The 24,637-nt window shown below is 38.2% G+C and overlaps 1 protein-coding gene across 1 annotated transcript; it reads left to right on the top strand.

Annotated features, from left to right (window-relative positions):
- Positions 1-496: 496 nt before the first annotated feature.
- Lum (lumican) lies at positions 497-7,620 on the top strand. Its single transcript, XM_028783103.1, has 3 exons — positions 497-853; positions 3,196-4,078; positions 6,814-7,620. The coding sequence occupies exons 2-3, from the start codon at positions 3,217-3,219 to the stop codon at positions 6,966-6,968; spliced, it is 1,017 nt and encodes a 338-aa protein (XP_028638936.1). The 5' UTR covers positions 497-853; positions 3,196-3,216; the 3' UTR covers positions 6,969-7,620.
- The last annotated feature ends 17,017 nt before the right edge of the window (positions 7,621-24,637 follow it).

Here is a 24,637-nt window from a genome sequence, read left to right on the forward strand (position 1 = left end):
ACGCGGTAACAGAATGAAAAAGATGAGTGACTTGTGATATTTTTAGGATATACTTATGTTTTCCTTGTTCTGTTTTTTTGGCTTTAAACTATAGAATATTATCTTCGAGTAGGGTTTTGAGCAAGTTCCTGAGGAAATCCACAAATGAAAAACAGGTCGGACATTGCTGAGTGGTTCCAGATCTGAGGAACATAAAGAGAGTTTCGTCATCATCACAAGTGAAATAAGATGTTCATACTCTCAGCTGTCTCAATGTGCATATGAAACACTGTTCATAGTACAGAAATGATTGCATCCTTAGGACAATAAGCAAGCTGGTCCAAGTGAAATCAAGAGAGTAATCCAAGAGAGATGGCCAAAAAGGAGAGGGGCTTTTGAGTGTGCTCATTTGCATTTTCCTGAGATCCTTTGCTCTGTTCCTGATTTATGAGATCTGTACAGGAGCACAATAGTTGGCTGAGCCACCACACACGCAGAAGTACAGAAGTTTGTAGCAGAAACACTCTCACGCCAAGCTGCCTCATTTGCATCAGGCTCCATTCTTAGGGGGGGTTGATCCAGGAAAGTACATCTCTGTCTCTCCCCGATTCCATAGGGAAAGGGTCTGTTCTGTCCACCTGCACTTCGTTAGAGAGAAGCGTGCTCAGAGGCAACACCACAAGAGCCCACAGTGACTTAACTTCATCCAGAGGCTGGCGTGATTGGGCTGGTCCCCCCACCCCCCTCAGCTCTTGTATCACTGAGACTCTGGCAGCCAGTTCCACCCTGACAGAGTTCACAGCATATATTAGTGGATCCTTGTTCACAGTGCGTCTGTTTAAGGAATTAACGGAAACAGTGTCAAGAGAGTAAGGTAAGTGCTCTTATACTATAGCCCAGGGGATGCTGTTCTTAGGGACAGTGTTTAATTTTAACAGGAACAGGAAAACAAAACAAAACAAGACAAAAAAAGATCTAGAGGAATTTTGCCAATTTGCTATTCAATGACAGTTTTGAACATTTATTTTCACATTTCACCTAATATGCTTTCCATCATTTATGGATTAATTTCACTCCGTGTGCCAGATTGACTAGCAAGGGGAATTTAAAACGTTCCAAGGTTACAATGGAAAAAAAAGTTAAACTAGACACTCTTTCAGTATAGAAGTATAGAAATTAAAAAGCTGACCATCTATGCTAATTAGCTGCATATTCTTACACTGCTGAAAGCTAGTATTGGGGCAGAAAAAGCACTAGCAGTCAAGAGGTTTTGCAATAAAATATGTTGTTACAGGTCGCAATAAACATTCTGAGTTATAAAACGTTAGCAGAAGGAGTTAGATACTTGTATGGATGGCTTCTTCTTGTTTTGCTCATTTTAAAGATTTGTGGTTTGGGATATACACCTTAAGGAAGATGTTTTTAAAAGTGTCTGGGAAACAATTTATTTCTTTTTGCAGAAAAGCATTTCTTTCATGACCAGAGGTATTTGAAAAGTAGGGGCCAAATGTATGACTTATCCTCACAGAGGAGACATTGTATGTTCACAAGGTCTCTTTGAATTCACACTGTTATGTTTTACTTTGCCAGAAATGTGGAAGGAAGTTTAGTTACTATGCATGTTCCATTAAAAATGTCAAAGCATAAATGAAACAATATATTCACTTATGCGATTATGTATCATTAACATGCAGAAATCTATGAGGAATTCTATTACTGTTCTTCTGTTCCTAGTGTTAGGCTGTGGGCAAATCCTGTCTACTAAATTAAAAACTTCCATCAGAATCATGGGAGGGGTAATTTATTAGCATTGTGACTGTATCTGATGTTAGCATTTTAAGTAAATCTTTCATAAAAATCTTTTTCAATTTTTCTTTTCCTGGCGTCTGTTATGATTGTAAGCTACAGCAAAGCATGCATATTTAAAATGCATGGTCTCCCAGCTTCTCCTGGCTCCAAGCTTGTCTCACATTATTTACATAAAATATCACGCAATGCAGGCTGTTATCTGAATGTGAATTCTCCTCATGTTATTTCTCTCACAGGAACACAGACTTTCCTACAATGCATTCTTTTCTACAATGCAGATTCCCAACTCTGATGTTCTAGCTTTATTTTCTGCAAATAGTTGGCTTGTCTCTGAAATTGAATCATTATTGATCCTCATCTTAGAAACATGCTATGTGAAAATAACTACCAGGGAATATGTTGAATTTACATTCTCAGTTTAATACCTTACACACAGTGCATGATACCAATGTCACTATTATTTTATTCTTGTTTTGTCTCTTTCATTCTCTGCCTTCTCTTGCTTCCACTTTGTGAGGACATTGAAATCTGCAATAGCAAATCATGTCACCTTACAGTGGGCACAAAGAAGATGAACTTATTATTTAAAAGGAAAAAGGACTTAATTTTCAAAGTTGGACAGAAGGTTATTTTCATGTAATTGGTATTCTTTTCGGTTTGGATTTAAAAGCCAACACTGTCTGACATTTCCCTTCTGAGTAAACATTTGTTCTTCTAAAATTAATTTACTAAATATTAGCTTCAGATACAGCTTTCAGTGGGTTTTAAAGTATGGAATGTTAGGCTGCAAATTAATGTAAATATCCAATACCCTTTCCTCAGAATCCATAACAATAACAAGGCCCCTTGAAAGGAATGTGCTTATTCTCTCTTCTCCCTCACCCGCAGCAAGAGCTGTTTGCCTCAGGGAAAACCACAGATTGCCCCTGCTCCCAGTTAGGATCTTTCTAAGGAGATATTTTAATGATGCTGATGGCAGAGTGTACCAAGGAATTTCCAGTTGCCTTCTTAGTTTCAATTCTCTTCTGGCTTAGGGAATGTTCTTAAATAGGGTTTCTAACATTGTGTGAGGCAGTGCCACCAGGAAATATCTTGACTGATATTTCAATTAAGGAAATATCAGAAGACAGGGACTAACACATTTGGCAGCCATACCCACAAGGGGGCGCGTGCACACCTGGAACCTGTTTCCACCCAAAGGTGTGAACACCTCCTGCCCCAACACACACTTCCCTCTGCCTTCTCATTATGCTTAAATAGAAAGTTTTAAATGGCAGTGAAGACACTGTTTTGGAGGCACTGAAAATGTAATGATCAAATGCACTTTGCTAATGAGTTTAATGAAAATTGAACTTTTTTTCCTTGAAATTATATTATTTTGTAATGATTCGTTTCCACTTTATTTAGGTCACAGAGGACTTGCTGAAAATGAATGTATGGGCATTCTCTCTTGTCTTGGCATTAGTCGGTAGTGTCAGTGGCCAATACTATGATTATGATGCCCCTCTCTTCATGTATGGGCAACTATCACCCAATTGTGCACCAGAATGTAACTGTCCCCACAGCTACCCAAGTGCAATGTACTGTGATAATCTCAAATTGAAAAGCGTGCCAATGGTACCTCCTGGCATCAAGTACCTTTACCTGAGGAATAACCAGATCGACCATATTGATGAAAAGGCTTTCGAGAATGTAACCGATCTGCAGTGGCTCATTCTTGACCACAACCTTCTAGAAAACTCCAAGATAAAAGGAAAGGTTTTCTCGAAGCTGAAACAACTGAAGAAACTGCATATAAACCACAACAACCTGACGGAGTCTGTCGGTCCACTTCCAAAGTCCCTGCAAGACCTGCAGCTGGCCAATAATAAAATCAGCAAGCTCAGCTCCTTCGACGGGCTGGTCAACTTGACCTTCATCTACCTTCAACACAACCAGCTCAAAGAGGATGCTGTCTCGGCTTCTCTGAAAGGTCTTAAGTCACTAGAGTACCTTGACTTGAGCTTCAATCAGATGAGCAAGCTGCCTGGTGATCTTCCAGCATCTCTTCTAACTCTCTACCTAGACAATAACAAGATTAGCAACATTCCTGATGAGTATTTCAAGCGCTTCACTGGGCTGCAATACTTGCGTTTATCTCACAATGAACTGGCTGACAGTGGAGTACCTGGGAACTCATTTAATATATCATCCCTGCTCGAGCTGGATCTCTCCTATAATAAGCTGAAGAGTATACCAACAGTTAATGAAAACCTGGAAAACTATTACCTGGAGGTCAATGAACTTGAAAGTAAGTATAAAGCTGCCCCTGTGTTTGATATACTTAAAGTATATATCAGTGTTTGCTTATATACTTAAAGTTTGTATCAAACACTCTGAGTGAAAAAATACTTAGGCTTCATAGTGTAAAAAGAACGAATTAAAAGAACAACAAAATCCAAACATGGACCTCTAGCTCAGTCATACATTGAATCGTTTCTAGACTATCATCAGAGTGTCAAGACCAAGAGCCATTAAAGCCATAGAATTTTTCATTAAATCTATCAATATTATTTGAAACCAATTGACAATGATGTTGTATCTCTTAATATTTGTTGATTATTGCTTAGATTATTCCTTGTGTAGAATTGCCTGCTGCCTTTATTAAAGTGGCATCATCCAGTAGAAGAAAGGAAGAAAACCTTCAGAAGAAATGCAGTAAGCACAGACCCTCAAGTATCCTCCCACTTGCCTGACTCAGAGCAAACGTATATGGTCCCATCTTCCCTAACATTTTGAGCTTCAGTGTGTTATCCTATTAACATGGCCAGCACCACCACTCTTTTTTGACATGGTGTATGTGAGCCTCAAAACATTTCCATGAGCATCATAAGGAAGATGAAAGGAGGAAGGATGTTGACAACAGTTTCAAATATCTATTTATTTTAAAAGATATCCTTATAGAGCCCTTCATTTCTGCCTCAGTAAAACACAAATCTCTTCAGGTACTGCTGTATTTTATTTATTTTTTATTTATCTCCATGATGGAGCTGGACTTGATCTGCTCTTTGAGGGCTTCCATCCTCCTCGGTTTACTTCAGTTCAGAAGATATGAAATCAGGCAGGAAATTAAACTATTCAATGCCAACCTTACCATTTAATAGAATTTGGGACAGAAATGTGTCAGTTCACCAAAATGTGAAAAAATTCAGGTGGAAAACACCATTTTACATATAAAGCATTCATTGTTTACTCAAATTGAACTTGTTTATCTAATGAAAAGTTCACGTCCCTTGCTAAGATGAAAATGTTGCTATGAGAAAAAAGTAAATGGGACATTGTGATTACATTGCAGTGCTTCTTTAATTTCACGTAGCTCCTGAGTTATACATTTTTAATAAGGAGACTGTGGTTGCTGACATAAACACTACTCTATCTATTTGATTTTGAAATGTATTTTTAAATCCATCAAAGCAAGGTTTGGAACCGTTTGACTGTTAGAAGAAGATAAATAGTTCGGGCTGTCATGATTCTACTGGCTCAATTGTTTATCGTTTAAAGATTGATATGTGACTACTCATGCTCTACAATTTTTCTAAGTAATGATTGCATTTATTATTTGCAATTATCTCAGTCTAAATCAGTTTCTTAACAATGAACATTACATTTAATAACTTTAAGGACATATAAAGGCACAACCTTTGGTACCTATGGAAAATTGGTTCTCAAACTCTTTTGGATTCCAAACTCTACAGATGCTCAAGACCCTTATATCAATGCTATAATAGTTTCATGTAACATTATGTATGTCATCTCCTGTACATGAAATCTTCTATAGACAAATTATAATGTTCAATAATATTGAGATACTATCAACAAGTCATGTGCTATAATGTTCAAAGAAAAAAAGCAATAAAAATGTTCACAGTACTTTTATATGCAAATTTTAATACTATTTTTGACCTATGGGTCATTACATCTGAAAATGAAGAACACATCCCCAGCCCCTGAAAACTATAGGGCTTCAATATACAACTCCAAACAGTAATCCCTATTCCAGTCCCAAGACTAAGAATTAACCTAAGTCAATTTTTATCTTCTCCAGATGAAGTGTATTAAGAATGGGAAAAAGGTTAAAAAATATATCAGCAATTATGGAAGGCATTTTGTATGTTGATATACTGTAATGTGCTTTGAATAATTTTATTGCAACTCGCTGAAAGCAATACATTATATCAGACAGAGGGGGCAGCTGAGAGTTCAAACTTCCCAAGCTAAGTAGAGATAGCCTGCATAGGAAGACCTAAAGCCCTCTTCTTCCTTTACATCATACCTTTTCAAAGATGAGTATAATAAGCATCATAAGAGACTAGAGAACAATGTCCTTGAGTTTTATTTGTTATCACTTGCTAGAGTTTGGGAATGAAAGAAAATAGCAATCCAAGAACTAGACAAGTCCGAATTGAGCTGTGTCAACATAGATAGTTCTGGTAATAATCTTGGTTTCTATTTAAATACTAGATAAGTTCTTGCTTGTCACAGCTTCTCAATCACCAAGTAGCACTGGATACACATTGAATGATTTACTTTATGCCTTAGAGTTTTGATTCTCTGCCACAGAGTGTGGTTGATGGAAAATTTTTTAGTGATCATTTAACCAAGTCTATCATTTTCAGCTGGAAAAAGCAAGGATGAGTTTTTCATCCGTGAGGTCATTCAAACAATTCATATTTTTTCAGGCCAGACTAAACATTTCATGTTAGTCGAGTGCTGTTCTAATCCTTATTATCAAAATTAAATAAATTCTTTTTTGTTTCTGAAAAATTTTATTTGATTCATCCTAGTTACCGTTTACTAAATACTGTGGTGCCAATTTAGTAGACTGAAATATAAGTGCAGTGGTTTTTATTTTAAAAAAAATACATGGTAAAAATGACTTTCTACATGTGATAGACTATCTGCTAACAAATCATTCCTGGGGTATTTTTCAAAATGGTAATTTCAAGATAGTACAATGATTGGGCTTTTCTACTCTTCTATTTGCAGAGTTTGATGTCAAGAGCTTCTGTAAGATCCTGGGACCACTATCTTACTCCAAGATCAAGCATTTGCGCTTGGATGGCAACCACCTCACTCAAAGCAGTCTGCCCCCTGACATGTACGAGTGTCTACGTGTAGCAAATGAAATCACTGTTAATTAACATCCTCTCATTCCGATACACTGAAGTATGTTCTGGAGCAGTACTTCATGGTTGGGTATTTGGGGGATGTGTTAAAGTTTTCACAATATCCTTTTTGTTGTTGTTGGTATTACTTCATGGATTTTAATTAATGAAGGAAATGTTTTGTGAACATTTACCACTTTTTAAATGAAAGATGAAAAGCAGGCCTATTTCATCGTGAGAACAGATACACAAAAACCGTTAAACTTAAGTCTTTATTTGTAAATTTAATGTTTTCTACAGCTCAATGTTCAGATGATATGAAGCCTTTTTACTGATTGCACAACAATCAGTCAAGTTTTTATGGTCCCCACATTTTACATTAATGACTTCAAAAACATGAAACACATATGCATGGATGTTTGTCATCCTATTCCAAATTATCTTGACATGTCAAGTTTGTTTTGCAGAAATTTAGATTCTGTATTTTGAAACCAGAAATTTGCAGCACACCAAAGAGAATTAATGAAGCCACATCTACTTAAAGAAAGTTAGGTCGCAGTAAACATTTGCACGGTTACTTAACGAAACTTTTCTTGAGTCATTTTCCTCTGTCATGTGTATGTTCTTTTTTGATTGTTTGCATGTTACGATTAACAAGCTGATAGCAAAATAAACAATGCAAATGGCATCATGGCGGTTAATTTTGTGAAAATCTTGTCTCTTATAAAACACATAAAAGAGAACAAGCACATTTCAAGATGGCCCCAGCTTGTTGTATCCTACTTGTATAATCATAGACCTTCCTACAGTTTGTCTGGTTCTAGCATCCACCTTCTCTGGATTACTAAACCTGTTTCATGAGTGCAGTCAGATCTCACACCTCCACAGATATTATTGGTATACCATTCCTGGTTGTTTTACTCAATTCTGTATAGTGGGACCCCCATTCCAGAAAGAACTCTGGAAAATCTCAGCTACCTCTGCTGAATTCTTAAATGAAAATGATGAGGTATTCTAAGACACAGATGATCATAAAATATTATGAAAAATATTTTAAAATAGAAGTCATTGTGTTCTTAATTCAATGTGTTTGAATTACAGGTATTGGTTTTATGTTTTAGTAATAACATTAATAATTTCATTGCTCCACACCTTTTTTACAACGGGAAATAGTAAGAAATGTCACTAAGGAAAATAATCACTTGTATTCAGGGAACATTAAGGTTTTGCTGTTGCTTTCTGTCTTTACATTTAGTAGATTTCCAGAATTTATTTTTATACTTAAGTATTTTTATTCTTAGAGAATTCTGCACAATGTATCTTGACCATATTCACTCTCATAACTCCATGTCCACCCAGGAATGACAAACACACACACATACACACACACACACACACACACACACTTCACATCACATCATTAGTGGTTTGAATTTTTTAATTGTAAATAGACTTTTTCATAGAGTATATTCTGATTATGCCCCTCTCCTAATATGCTCTCAGAGTTTTCCTAATTCCTCACCCATACATGTTTACTTTCTTTTTGTCTTTAGAAAACAACTAGGTAAATTTAAAAGTAATAACAAGTAGAACAAAACACAAGGTGTGTGTGTGTGTGTTTGTGTGTGTGTGTGTGTGTGTGTAAAATGAAAAGAAAGTAAACGCACAGGAGACACACAAGCAGACATGGATACACAGGAAGTCCATAAAACCACAAAATCAGAAACAGTAATAATGTAAGCAAAAGACCAGTAAGGTTAAAAAAAAAAAACAGCCTAGAGAAAACATTCTGAGACAAAACAAACAAAAACAACACAAAACAACAAAGTCCTCCAAAAATACTGTTAAGTTTGTTTTGTGGTGGTCATTTACTTCTAGGTATTGAGCCTGCCTTACATGCGGTTTGTTGACCCAGTGAGACTCCATTTGGAAAAAACTATTTTTTTTCCTTTGTGAATGATCACCAATTGGAGATAGCTCCTTGGTTAGGGATGAGTGCTTGCATCTTCTTCGCCGTCTCTGTGTAAAACTTGTTTCTTAGCTAGTGTAGGTAATCGAAACTATACTCATCTAGTACCCACTGTGCATGAGCCCAAAACAAAAGGAAGTATGTCTCTAAAGATGGTGATTCCATGGAACCAATGTAATTAACTTACTTCATGTTTTAGTGTCCTGTAACTCACAATCTTTCTAAAGAATCTGGACCACTGAGACTGAAGTAGGAAGAATATTGCATCCGCTGACTATGTACCTGTTAGTCTCCTATCGTTTCTCTGCAGAGTCAAGTTCCTTTAAAATTGTGATTATTCCACTCCTTTCTTGGTACAAACTTAAAATGTCAGTTTCTTTAACAAATCTATTTTCTAGAAGAACCAAAATTTAAATTTCTTGCTCTTTTCATAAAATTCACTACCAGCTCTTGGAAACCGAATGTTAGGTAGGTAGAGAAGAGTGTCTCATAAGTTCTCTGTTAATATGGGGCCTTAGATGAGCTTTTGACTTTATAGACTTTGGGGCTTCTACTGCAGCTATAAGTCTGTACACACCTTTAAAAGTCTTAGATCAACTTCTATCCAAAATACGGTATTATTTGTGAGTGAAATATAAGGGAATAATGTCAATCAGCAAGTCTCTTTGGAATTGGGTTGAATTGACAAAGGCAAAATTAAAGTACAAGAAAATAGTTCCCTGTAGAAGCATCAGAAAGAGTTAACAGATCATGGCCTGGATGTAATCTTCTCTATGCAGAGCTCGACAGTCCTCTCTGTATCATGGACCAGTTATAGGTAGGTCATCAGCATGAAAAGCCAGACACAGACACGTGTTTTTTTCTTATGGCCTCAGGTAGGATAATGTTTTTGAAAAATGTCTATTGTCTACCAGTTTTGTGCTGGCCCCAGATACAGAAACTCAGCAAGGTACATAGCATAGGATTTAGCATCTTAAAACAGTATCTCTGTGTGATTCTTATGTCTTAAGACAGAGATTCACTGTGATCCCACAGTTAAGCTAGTGAAGATTCAAACCATAAAAGGTAGATCATATTTTTTTCATGGAAATCCATGACAGAAAGGAGCCTGGTGTTTACAGCATACACAAATGAGGGTAAAAACAATTTGCATATTCACACACACTACACTTTTTAATTTTGAAATTAGAAATTGCCACTGAACTAGGAGGTTTAGTCACTTTGAGGAAACTTTGCTCTTTTGGAACTACCCAGTTTGAGTTCCAGCAAGGAAGATGCCTTCAAGTTCAATTTGATTGAAATTTCAAGATGATACCAAGGGAAATTGATCAAAAGAGAGATGAAATTATGGTAACAGCGTGTCTTAGCTGACTCAAATAGTGGTTTTTATTTCATCTCTTTTGGAATAAATTTCCCCATGAATGGAGCAAATCTCTGATGCATAAAGACCTTTCTGCCCTTAGGTTGGATTTACTTAAACTCTTAACTGTGGTCATTTAAATAATGGAAAGCAGAAAAATGAGAAAATTCCCTCTTTGTTCTCAAGATGTCCATTTGAAAATTAGGTCTTTATAGCAGAGAAGACTATAATGTTCTCTGGTCTTGAGGTTTGTGAGTATCCCTAATGCTCTATTAAGTATAAGAAAATACATGAGTAACAAACCACTAAATGAGCCAGAGGAAAGATGATTTCTTAGTTAAAAGTTTGTTTGCTGGTAATAGCTAGGTTTTCAGAAATACTGGAGGGTATAAATGATCGGGTTTACAAAGAACTGAATTCTTTGCTTATGGTCTTTTAAGTTTGGGGTTCAGTATTTTCAAAGCTATGATTTTTGTCATAATGGTGGCCTTTGATTCTTTTCTTTGGTTATTCACAGTACGAAAACATGGTCTTTATTTTTAAAGGGACCAAAAGTCAACTTTAATACAATATCTTAAAATGGGCAAAAATAGGAATGACACTTAGATATGTTGAGAATATATAAAGTGAATATGAATATAATTTAAAGATATCCAGATGTTAATTTATTAAATTCTACAATCAATAGATTTTCTCAATAAGATATATGAGGTGAAAACACAATTTATGAAAAGAAAAGTTAAAGTTTAGGTAACCTCAGTAGATGAGTTAAGCATATTAATCTCACTGTCTAAGCTCAACATTGGCCCCGTCTGTGGAGGATCATTTTACAATCTCAGGCCCCCTGTTTAATAGGACCTCTCTCAGATTTCTAAATTTGAATACATTTAATATTTACCCCTTGTGTCTTCAAACTATATCTGGTATTCTGTAATAGCTGAAGTTCTATCAAAATAATAAACACTCCATGATTTGCAGACTTCTGTGAGTCCTAAATGCTCTGGCTTGCATTGTCTACGTCATACTATGAATATCTACTGCTGTGTATCAATTTTAAAGCTTGCTCAGAATTCATCTAGAAGAATGAAGACAGATCTTGCTTCGTCTGATGTCATCATCCATAGAGCGTTTCCCAATACAGAAACCTGCTTCATACTTATCTACTGTTTAAAACTAGCCTGAGATACGACATTGCTTTCTGGATATGACCAGGGCTCCTCACAGGGTGACACAGACATAGGGATATCTAAGTCTTTTGTGATCTGATTCTAGTTGCCCTTTCTAGACGTCTTTTTCCAGGTTTTGTAAGTCCAGTCATGTAGCATATAAGATATGATTAATACCTTGGATCATAAAATACAAATTTTTTATTATAAGATTATAATTAATCATCAGACTTACATTCTACTAAAAGTTCTCTGTGTGTGCTTCTGTAGATATGTTTTAATTAATTAATTAAACAAGCACCAACCCTCTTTCCTACTCTAGTAATACTTCCCTTTCTTGGGTTACTTTTCTGAACCAGATTAACAGAATCTTACCCTCCCTAAATTGATATTACATTTTATGACATAATTGTTGATTGTTACCTTTTATGATGTCCGCAACAATGCAAATAATATTTCAGTATGTATACAATGATAATTAATGAAAGCCAAGTTCACAAGTTTGAAGGAGAGTGAAGAGAGCTCTGTGGGAAAGTGTGGGAAGAGAAATGCTATGGTTGTAGTATGTTCTCAGAGTTAAAAAAGGAAAAAAGTAGGAAAAGCCTTCACAAGTCATTTTCAATAAATATTTATAAGATACACTCCTCTTCTTGAGAAGGAAATACTAATATGTAGGATCAGACACCTTTGAAGTGTTAACACTCACCGTGACTACATCTCTGTTTTCAACATGGAGGTTTTCACTCAACGAGCTCTCATGAGGTTAAGGGGCTTGAATGTGCTCACATGTCTGTCTATAAGTTCCGTGTTTCAAACAGTGACAAAACAGAGCTTGCTAGTGAGTTCTTAAAATGTGGCTGTTGACTGGAGTTGGTGTAAGTAAATAATGGAGAAGAGCATACTATCAAAGCAGGTCTTGAACTGGGCATCTTCTCAGAAGTCCAACGAGCTTCTTTGTTCACTCTCTTCAGCCTTAAACAAATACTTGAAATTATTTCAATTCCTGAGATCATTCATTTCTACCTGTTCAATATGTTTCTCAGGTATAACTGTCAAAATTATATGTATTGACAATCGATACTATTCAAACACATATGCATCTAGAATGTGTCATGGATTAATCAAGCTAATTTACACACCTATCAACTTTTATTCTTAGATGTTTCTGTTTTGAGAACATTTTAGATCTACCATATTAGCGATATTTCAAGTATATGATATATAAGTGGTTTTCAACCTTCCTCACACTGTGATCCTTTAATACAGTTCTTCATGTTGTGGTGACTCTCAATTAGAAAATTATTTGGTTGCTACTTTATAACTGTAATTTTATTACTGTAATGAATCATAATGTAAATATCTGATATACAGGATATCTGGTATGTGACTGAAAAGGGGTCACACCTCAGGCTGAGAAACACTGTTATTAACTACAATTGCCATGTTGAGCTACAGATTCCCATGTTTATTTATTCTACCATGAAATGTTACCCTTGTCTAATGACTAATCTTGGAGATTGTTATTCTTATTTCTTTGCATCTTAAATTTTGCTTGTTAGATACTATAAATAAATAACACTACACTTAGTAGATTGCCTTTTAGCTCTCTTGGTTATGTTACAAATGGTCGGATTTTTCTGCTTTTTATTTGTTTAGCTAACATTTCACTATGTATCTTTGATCACTTTAAAAATCCATGGGTCCACCAATGAACACGATTCTACTATGAATAATGAATAAGTGGCCATAAGAATGCCAATATCCTGGGAAGTACTCGTTGTATTCCTTTAGACATTTATGCACATTCTCAGAAGTGGACTGGCTGGAACATGTGTTAGGTCTGTTATTCATATTAAGGTTACTTAATACTATATCCCACAGTTAACCTGCTCATTTTTATCCCTCCCATCCAGTCAATAATACCTGAATGATTACCAACCAAAATGTATCTAAACTCTATTTCTCATTGTCTCTATTGCTAGCCCAGAAAAGAAAATTCAGTTAATCTGACCTTAGTGACTTCAAGGGTTTTCAACTAGGCTTTTCTCTACCTTCCTAACTCTAATTCTGAGTAGAACATATCTCTCAAACACCCCTATCTGTAAGTCCAACCCTTCCTGACTCAGAAGGGTGCTATTTGTAGATATAAGATATAAAGTCTGAATTCTTAATCATTTGCAAAGCAAAATCTTAAAAAGGTACTCATTTAGGGGGCTGAAGAGAGGGCTCATTGATTAAGAGCACTGATTGTTCTTCCAGAGGACCTGATTTCAATTCCCAGCCACCACATGGTGGCTCACAAGAATTTTTTTAAAGCTATATTTATTTTTTTATGTATATGAGTACACTGTAGCTGTCTTCAGACACACCAGAAGAGGGCGTTAGATTCCATTGCAGATGGTTGTGAGCCACCATGTGGTTGCTGGGATTTGAACTCAGGACCTCTGGAAGAGCAGTCAGTGCTCTTAACCACTGAGTCATCTCTCCAGCCCCATCACAAGAATTTTTATAGGGATTTGATGCCCTCTTCTTAGGAAATTTAGAATTAGTCCTTAGCAGGACCTTTGGTGAGTTTGTTTTTATCATGTACTAGGAATTATCAAGACTTAAGGAAATGGACTGCACATTTTTAGAGAACCTTCCTTTCTTAATTCCTTCATCAATGAACAAAGCTTTAGACTCAGAAACTGCCCTTTATTTCAGTCTCCTCTTGGTGGCCTATAGATTCCTGGTCTACTTCTGTTTGGTCTTAAAAGGTTAAAGCAGGTTGATGACAGAGAGGCTGTGCACATCTGATTTTCTAATTGTTCATTACGAACCGTTTATTCTTTGATTAGCTGTGTCTCCCAGACAGAGAGAGCCAGACACATCAGTCTTTCGTACAAGGCCTGTGTATTTTGTTCCCAGGAGCATGGTATCTCTTCTGTGGAGTTAGTTATACTGGAATTATCCCAGATTTTATAGTCCTTACTCAGAAATGTCAACTCACTTTCCAAAATTGTCCATCTGTCATCCCATTTTTGTTGGTTGGCACTTCCCCAGAAACCATCTGGGATAAATGTTTCATTTTAACGTTTTCATAAAAAAATGATCATGAATTCTGAGTAAAAACATCTTAATTGTAGGTTTACGTTTCAAATTTTACTGTTATGAGAAAACAATGACCTTTATTTGCCCACGACAGCAATTGCAAGGCCAATGATTTCAGGGCTTACAGGACATGCGGAGATGTTCATATGTCTTAGCCTTGAAAATGCCAATTTGTTACCTGTTGCTTTGCCAAGAATTGTTTTAAGGAGGATTTTGAGAAATGAAAACACTAGAAAAACAAGTGGCACTTGCTAAACTTTCTGATCAGAGTTTAAAAAAACGTAGTTTATAAAATTTGAGTGAGGTAGGAAAAAATCTTAAGTCATAAAGTGCTTGAGCTACAAGTGTAAAGTGCCTGAGTTTGGAACTTCTAGACCCACTTGAAAGTTATACATGCTAGTACAACAGAATTGTACAACTAGTACAACTAGCCCCCAGTATTGGAGGTCTGGAGACAGACAGAACATGAGAGAACACTAGGTTCCCAGGCTAGCTGAATCCATGAGTCCTATCTCACATTATAAAGTAAAGAGTAACAGAGAAAATTGTCATCCACTGTGGACCTTTGACCACCACACATGTAGACCCAAATAAACTCATGTACCAATACACACACACACGCACACACACACTATATATATGTATATGTATATATGTATATACATATATGCAGATATTTGTGTATACATGTATATATATGTATACATGTATACATTAATATCTGGATATATATATATACGTATATCATACAATAAATATTATATATGTATATATGATATTATAATAGCATAATATATATTATTTATGTATATACCATACACACATACACATGTACACATACACACACACACATTTTCTCAGTAAATGCTCATGCAATATATCACCAAGAAAAAATATGATAGGCATAAGAAGATCACCACACTCTCAGAGACTGGTGCATATATTCATAAATTTTCCTGGTGTATATACTTTAAAAGTTCTCTGAGAGAGTATTTTTTTGTTTAGATTTAAGATGACTTATGAATCTTGGTTCAAGGTCATTTTTCATGAGTTCTTAGCTTTCCCTAAGGCTATAGTTTGCCTTATGGTATCTACAGTTCTCTTGGCTGTCTTAGGTTTTAACTCCTTCCAAAGCTAGTACAGATAAAAAAAAGAAGAAACCCAATTTTTGCCTTTATTTTTCTATTTTACTTCTTGAGTTATTATGCCACAAAGGTGATCAGCTGAAATAAACTACCTGAAAAGAAACCCCACAAGTGCCAGAAAGTAACTCCCGGGTAACTGCAGCCTACCTTCATGCAATAGATACATTTGGAATAGTCTCAGTTTCAAACAGAGTTTCTGAGTTTGCTCTTATCTCTAGGCTCTTTATCTCTCTCCAGGCATAAAAGCTAAGTGCAGTTTGATTTCATTTAAACTTCAGGAGACGTTCCAAGGCTATTTGTTACTGTGATAGATGTCTCACACCCAACACTGGAGGAGTTCATTTTTATGCCCCCTTTTCTAAACTGTATCCAATTTTTTACTCACAGATGAAATATTATACATCAGCAGTCTGCCTGGTTCAAGATAATTCTGTAACTATAGAAGTTCAATGCTTTCTTTGTTTCCCAAGTAAATTCATCCAGCACTTGCTGAGCTGATAGTCAAGTCCAGTAGCTTTAGTCAATCTTCCTCATAAGTGGACAGGAACCCTTAAACCCTTAGCTAGGATAGAATCCATCAGTACCTTTTCTACCTCTTGTTTGCAATAAGGACAGTTTGAAGGTTTGGCTGTTCATTCTGCATAGAATCTCTCTCTGTGGTGGCTTCTTTTTCACTGTCTTTTTTTAACCCCTCCTCCTCATCCTTCTCTTTCCAATCTACTTCCTGCTTTTCATCTTCTTCTTCCTCCTCTTACTTCTCTTCCTTTCCTTCCTCTTCATTTCTCTTATCAAGGATATGCAACACAAACTGTGAAAATAAACACAGAGAACACTGATAAAATCATTCAGTTCATGGAACATACAAAAGTTATTTTAATCATTGACATTTGTGCTACAAAAAAAAAAAAGAAAAGAACCACACATCTAGTCATCTCAGCAGTCACACATGTCATTTGAGACTTTCTCCATGCCCATTTAACAACCAAGAAATCTATGGTTTAGGGGAGTTGAATCACCAAATCAGACTTCATGAAGATAGTAAATTCTGCAGCTTATATTTAAACTCTAATAATTTTTTCCGAAAGACTTCATCACATTCGGAGAATTAAAAGAAAATGAAATAGCTTACTAGCTAAAGGGTCAATGTCACACAATGGAATCAGGGCACTAATGGAGGGTACAGAGGCCTGGGTAATTTTCATGATTTGGCTGTGGGTGTGTAGCTAAGTAATTATCCGGAAAAAATAAAATTACAATGGACTAGGTTATCCCAAAGTTCTTAGGCTTAACGTTTCTGTGTGGTTTAACTTACACAGTGCCACAGTGGTAGGCATGCAGATCCGTAGGTCTCTGTTTACTGTGTAGTCCTGTAGTATTTCTATTCAACTCCATCTGTAAGTAGGAAATACAAATAGACATAACTCAGGAATCACAGAGAAGAGTTTAGTTATGTATTTTTTTTTGCACAAGCACAGTTGGCCAAGGCTTCATACTGGACTGATTTTTTTCTTTTCTCATCATCCTTAAATCTATGCTTCTAGACTGCCCAGTCAACTTCCAGGAACTTGATCCTACTCTAAAACTGTTCAGAGACACTAGACATCAAGCAAGATGTCCTCTGCAGGACCTTATTATCACTGCTGCTCTTCATTCTTCTACTGAAAAACAGGACACTGAGAAACCCTAGATGCAAACCAACACACCTCTAGGTTCACTCTAGGTTTACTGCAGTGTTCATCCTTGATACCTCCTTCTTCCTGGTGATGGACTCCTGCAGGACTCCGTACCCTTACACAAACACACACACACACACATGCACACACTCCTGCAGTGTACCTACCCTGTACCACTTCAGTGTGATTAGTTTCATGGTAACTTACACTGAACTGTGTGTTTCCACTACTGATCATTTGTGGGACCCTGAAAGGATGGCTTGGCTTCTGGTAGAGCACTGACTGGAGATAGCCGGAGACCCAACAGGTGTCCATGCCTGCAAGGGACGGCATATAACTCACCACACCCCCAGACTCCAGGCTCCTGACACAAGGCTCCCTCTCCCCCAAGACCTCCATTGATCCGTGCCTTTTAGTCACATAGGACAGCCCCTCCCAAAGAGATGTTTGTGTCACCTAGCATAGGTAGAGGGCATGACTACAGGCTTCACCCTCAAGAGATTTCCATATTAATGAGATACCAAAAGGCCAGAGGGTGTAGCCAGTTAAACATTCCTTTTTAGACCTTTCCTATTTAACCCAAATCTGCCCTGAATTTTGGGGGCAGAGGGTGCAGCCAGATTCATCTACCATCCACCAGGACAATAAAGCTTGTAAAAACAATGGACTTCCTGGTGTCTTTTAAGGCTTGCAGTGGGGAACCTGGAGAAGGCCTTTAATGAGCCAAGCCACTGCTGCCTCCGAAGCTGCCTAATCTCCCGTCAGGGACTTCTCTGCATTCCAGCCACAGGGACTGCAGATTCAACCAAGCTAGCTGAGCCTTGATCTAGCCAAGGGAGTGCTACCCATGGGGAGCTGCCAGGACCTCCCTCCCGCCTTGTTCCTCTCTCATCACTGTTCTTTCCTGGCCCCCAGTAGCATCTGGGAACCCAGAATAGAGACCGCTGGCCTCAGCGTCCACTCAAGAGCCCTGTCCTCTGTGGAACTTCAGACTGAGATCTCCCACACCTGGGCGGAGCCCCACAGTGTCTGCCTGGCGCTGCGCAGAGCGAACTCAGTCAAAAATCCCCCACTTTCTCTGCTCCCTGGAGCAGCAGGAACCACAAACAGCCCAACAGGATCCATGCCTGCACCCACACGTGAGCTAACAACCCCGCAATCATTTATTATTTTTGTTACTGGAGTGAAGAATAGCATATTCTCACATGCAGATCATCATGTTTGCCTTAAATTATTGGAAAGCATCTAATAGGTACCACTAAAAGAAATTAATTTGCACGTTATACAAAGTAATATTATTTTCTTGTTGTTTTGGAAATCATTTAGAATGCTGTGTTTTCTTCTTACAAGTATCACAATACGATGAATAGAATATGATAATGAATACAATGCTACTCAGATGTTTGCCTTTTCCACAAAATTTGTAAACTACAAAAAAACTCCAAAAAACAAGAAAAAACATTCTTTCTACAAATACTTCTTTGTAAAGCTCAGTTTGAAAATGGAGAACAGGGGTATGTATAGGAAATGGCTCAGTAGATAATACCATTGCTGAGAAAGCTTGTGGACCAGAAATCAAGTTCCCAGAAGCAACTTAAAGCCAGATGTGGTAGCGTGCCTCTGCCTCCGCCATCTCATTGTTTCTACTGTGAGATGGGAGGCAGAGAGGGGAATCTTCAGATGCTCCCAGGCTAGATAGGCTGCATACAGAGCACACAGTAACAATGACTACACCCAAGGAGGAAGGTAAGCACCAGAGCCTAAGCTTGTCCTGAGCTCACACAGTAACTCTCGTATATACACGCTTAAACAATACTTAACACACACACACACACACACACACACACACACACACACTTTAAAATAAAAAAAGACAGGTTGCAAAGAAAACCTAATTACTTGGTGCGCTAAGTGACTAGGTAGAGAAAAATAAAAGATATTTTATAAAACAACGGACAACCTACCAAACAAATCCTAAAGCTGTTTTTTTTTTTTTTTTGCTTATTTCATTAGTTTTTGTTTCACGTCTCTTAGCAACACATTTAGGACACTAATTCTATGGAAGAGGTGTTTTTCTTCAAAAAGAGGTGTTTATTTCTTAGTCAAGTGATTATCAAGGTCAATACGTTAAAAAAAAACTGTGTGTGCTAGGTTTGGAAGACACAAAGAACCTTCCTACCTGCAACTGCAATCTACTAACTATGCCAACACATCTGCTGTGCTGGGCCAGTTGGGAAAAGAGTGGAGTTTCCTTTCTTTCTGTCCAGGGAAAGTAAGGTCATGCAAACAAAGGAATGAGCAACAGTGATTAATGGTAACAACTAATTAGTACATTTTGCAGTTCTATTTATCCATGTCCCCAGACACAGATGCAATGCCTAGAAACCGGGATCCTGTCAGCCCTAGAGCTGACACTTTGTCTATATTCTCCACCATGTGCAGCCAAGAGCCTTTTAGAAGTGAACTGTTATGATAAATCCCATCTGGTTAAAAAAAAAAAAAGCATGGAAAACAAAGCAAAACAAAACACAAGTTTTTTGTTACAGTCTCGAATCAGCATTGCCTCCAATTGGCAACAGTGTTAACTCAAGATTTCAACACTCTTTCTTTTCTCTTTTATAGGCCAGGGAAAGTTCTAAATGTTAAAGCACAATAGGGCTGCGTTTCAGACGTGAAAGGCAGAGCAACCTTCATTAACTTTCTCTCCACCCAAAGCTCCAGGAAGTCTTTTCTAGGCAGTTCTAATATCCCAGAATGCCTTTGAATATTGCTGCTGTGGGATCTGCTCACCTAAGAAGCAAGGAGAAAAAAGAAAATGCTTAAGAGCCATAGCTACAGTTTAATAAAAATATTAAGCAAGTCTGTACATAGTTGAGTTTGGAGGCTCTGAATCAGCTCACGCTGGAGCCCTTGATGGAAGAGCAGATGGCTACGCGTCCTCTTTAATTTACTAAAGGACACTTCCAAAGTCAAGGATTAATGACATAAAACTTGATGAGCTCACTGTTGGAGTCCAGACTTTAAGAATCACTGAGGCGAAAGACAAAAGATTTTACAAGATCTGAAGAGAAACCAGAGTACTTAGGGCCTTAAACAGAGATGAAAGTTTCCCGATTCAAGAGTGCAAGATGTAGTTGCTGTAGTTGTGCTTCATGTGTGTCTTGCGTTAGTCAGGAATGTTTTGATGGTGAGTTCTTCCATGGTAATACATTTCTATTTTCTTTTATTTTTCCTTTATTGCATATTTTCTTTTTTTTACATTTCAATTGTTATCCCCTTTCCAGGGCTCTCTTCCGGAACTCCCATAACATCTCCCCTCCCCCTGCCTCTATGAGGGTACTCCTCAACCCACCCACTCACTCCCCCCTTCTAGCCCTGGCATTCCCCTACACTGGGGCATCGGAAACCCCTTAAGCACAAGGACGCTCCTCCCACTTACGTCCAACAAGGCCATCCTCTATCACATATGAGGCTGGAGCCATGGGTCTCTCCATGTGTATTCTTTGGTTGGTGGTCCAGTCCCCGGGAACTCCGGGGGACTCCGGATGGTTGACACAGTTGCTCCCCCCATGGGGTTGCAACCCCCTCAGCTCCTTTAGTTGCTTCCCCAAGCTTCTCTAGCAGGAACCCTGCTACTTTTAAGTTTACACGGAAGGCTTTTCTCAGGGCTTAAAGGCAGGTGTTGGAATCCCCTAATTTGAGCCCTACTGACCTAGACTCTCTTGGTGTGACTTAAGGAGATATTGATTCACCTGTCTCTGGCAGCTCTCGGTGGCCTGGCAGAGGTGACCGACCACAGGAGATGAGCCAGCCCTGCCTCTTCCCAGGCTCAGATCAGGTCTTTCCTTTTTGGACTCTAAGGCCCGACGAGGACAGTGGGGAATAGCGGTGAAACTTAGTATTCACTTGATTCCATTTTTAAACATGCATGGTTTTTAAGCATCCTAACTTAAAGTACCAGATAATACTGCATGTCTTAAAAACGTTTCTCCCCTTTCACTACCCAGGACCAACACTGTTCTAAGACATTATTTACATATAAAGATAATAATGATATACATACTCCGTTGTAGAATTTAAGGACAGCTTTTGAAGGAGGGAAGACCATGCTGATGAGGATGGAGCAAACAGATCGGAACTGGTGGTGAACTAGGTAGATCTGGTTAGTTTTACAGTTGCACATCTAGTACTCTTGCTGAAGGTCTAATTCTGTCTGGACCATCACTCCAGATTCGCATTGTGGATCAACTGTATAAAGCCATTATAGGAAGTTGTGATCCTCATGCCTGGTGTCTCCATTATCTGTTTTCGGTAGAATTCTTTGAAACTATGCTCAGCCAAATGTTCCCTGAACTTTTGTTTTGTTTAACAAAAATAGGTGTGAATGGTGCTAGCCCTGTAGCTAGCTCACTAAGCTGTCTCCTGTGGCAGCCACAGCTGTCATTTGATGTTTGCTATTGGTAGAATCATGCTTTGAATTGTAATTCTTCCTTGATTAGTGGTAGTGATTTCCCCAGAATATGTCACTTGTGTAAATTGTCACATAAATTTAGACGAGCCAGGAGTACAGGAGGGTGCTTTTCACTGTTCATTCTGTTAGGAGCCTTGCACTTCAATGACTGATCCCAGCCTGGACAGCAAACCTGTCCTTTTGCTGAAGAAAGGGCAGCTGACTCTGACACTCTGGCTTTTCACGGTCTACTCTTGACTCCTCTCACAGTGTGACCACCTGGATGTTCCTCAGTGTGGGAACTTTTAACCTCAGGTGACCCATCCGCCAAGCTTTGAGTTTGCTGGTTTCTGAATGCGGTTTTTATCTCATTATACTAATAGTTGACCAATAGTGATTATGAGGATTCAAGCATGACAGCACTGTTTGAGATAATTCAAGTCCTGGAGAGGAGTTCTTTGTTGTAGTTGAGGCATGGAGCTAAATTGAGATCACACTGGATAATGGGAGCGGGAGAACTTCCTTGTTCTTGGAACATGGAAGCCAAAGGACTCTTGTTATCAGCACTCTGCTGGTTGAGAAGCAGCCAGTGGCTGAACTCTAGTGGGTGGATTAAAGCATCTGTGCCTCATGAGAGCTGTGCTTTTTAACAGCTACCCAGATGTCAGTGCGCCCAAAAGCAGACCCTTCTTATGACTTACCGCAAGAGCAACAGGAAAGAGTAAAACTCTTAAGTTTCCCTTTGGCTCCGAACTGATTTCAGTTTAGATTCTAAGTTGTGCTCACTTCCATTTTGAAAGTGCACAGCTCCATTATGGATATCGTCTGACAGCCCTTCACTTTGTCCATACACCGAGGGGTTTTCCCTGAAGTTTCTGGCAGACCTGTCAGAGATGGGGCAGGCATACAGCAGCCTCTTTTCCCAAACCTGGGATCTGGAACAAATCTTATAGTGACAATGCTGATACATTGACTACTATTAACATAGAGTAAATGTGGTTTCTAGTCCTAGGTTTGTGGAGTGTACCTTTGTGTTTATGTGTAAGGAAAGGACAGTGATTTGATGGCTGTGGGGAGTGTATCACTGATGTGTATGCAGGGGTGAATATTGCTCAGCTATGCTTTCCTTTGGGGTAAACCATGGGATGAGTAGCTTCATCAGAAAACTGAAGGCATGAAGGTGCAGGACTGCTAAGTGAGGATACAGGGAGCTTTGCACCTATTTTCTATCAGGTATTACAGAATGTGTGTGTGGCTTTTGTTGTTGCTATTGTTGTTGCTCAGTAATTGGTAGAGGAGAAAAGATGAAGGGACTTCTCCTCGAAAGCTTGCCTAACCAGCCTTTACAGGCTTATATAGTTGGGGAGTAGAATCTGGCCTTAATCTGGTCCTACTGGCAGGACCCTGTCCTTTGTAATGTTCCCCGCACCCTGAAGTCCTCAGTGCAGAGGAGCTACATAGCTGTATCTAGTAACTCACTGTGGTTTACTGTGGTTCAGTGATGTCATAAGGCATTTATGTGACTCTAATAAGCTTAGTACCTTTGCTGACTGCATAGGGACCCATCAGTGACTTATATATTGCATGATGTCTTCTATTTGAGTTTGACATGTAGAATCACTTCTGATTTTGTGGCAGTTGGCAGTCCTCATGGCTCAGCTAATTTGAAACTACCAACTTTGCTGTGCAAAAGGAAAAATGCTGTTGTGTTCAATAAATGTTGGGGAGGGGGGAGAATTTCCAAGGTAAAGGTATTCCAAGGACACAGAAAATCCAAAATGTATGTTCAAAGAAGAAAAATACCTCTTTTAATCAGTAAAAAATTGTCTGATTGGATTGTTTGAATTATTTATAAAAGACACTCCTCGCAATCTGAGCTTAAATGGCTCCTTTATTCTGAAAACTTAGGAAAAACTTAAGGTGTATGTTAAAAAATACTGTTGGCCCTCTCCCCAACATTTATAGGATACATATGTTAAAAGTAATGTGATTCGTTTCACATGAAACTTGAAAAGCCAAAGAATTCACATATTCTTGAATAAAGTTTATAGCAGCGAGCCGAAACCCTAGAAGTGAGGAGGCTGGTGGAGTTTGCAAGTAAGAGGCCAGCAGACCAAGGCTCTCTCAGCAGAGGTACAGGAACGTAGCAGTAAAAATATTTATAGTCTGTTGGCTGGAATTATTTAAAACAAAACTGCTAGCTTGGGAGAAAACTGTGAAACACATAGAAGGTCATGCGGCTAGTTTGTTCTAGATCTCCGACACTTCAAGGAAAACCCGTGATTCTCTGCACAAGGGGAAAATAAATATTTCGTGGCACAAACTCCTGCCAGTTCACCTTGGCTTCTGCCAGAGTAGTCTTGCTTTATAAGAATTCTTTTCTATAAAATGTGTAGGCTTGGGCAATTTCCCTCCTGTCATTCCCCCCACCCCTTCTCTACCTTAATTCTCTTCAGTGGAATTCTAATATTGATATTAAGAATAACTTTGATTAGAGTGGAAACTATGCAGGAGTGAAAGAAAATGTCACTTCTGTCAAGATCTCTCCATAAACTAAATGACTGAGCTCCCTACAAAATTTCAGCCAAATATGGAGAAAAAACAAAACAAAACAAAACAAGTCTGTGTTTTTAAGAGCAGGAAAAATATCTCTGGAAAGCCAGACTGTCAGTTTTTCCTTACAGTGTCCAATTTCCTATGCAGAGGCTACTTCAAAGGCTTGGGCAACTATTTGCTCCAGTGCTATCTCATGTGGCCCGAGTGGTCAGGTTTCTCTCCAGAAAGAACTGGAATGTATAGGCTTATATTAAAGTTAACTTGGTATTAGTTCTACCTTGGTACTCCAGAAGGAT

The sequence above is a fragment of the Grammomys surdaster genome, unplaced genomic scaffold (genome assembly GCF_004785775.1).
Source record: "Grammomys surdaster isolate TR1022 unplaced genomic scaffold, NIH_TR_1.0 958, whole genome shotgun sequence".
In the NCBI taxonomy this organism is placed as follows: Eukaryota; Metazoa; Chordata; class Mammalia; order Rodentia; family Muridae; genus Grammomys; species Grammomys surdaster.

What these genes read in the sequence shown, in the direction of transcription:
- Lum (XM_028783103.1), top strand. Translation starts at nt 3,217, where the DNA reads ATGAATGTATGGGCATTCTCTCTTGTCTTGGCATTAGTCGGTAGTGTC. An exon ending in GGAGGTCAATGAACTTGAAA is followed by an intron (nt 4,079 to 6,813) that starts GTAAGTATAAAG and finishes TTCTATTTGCAG; the next exon opens with AGTTTGATGTCAAGAGCTTC.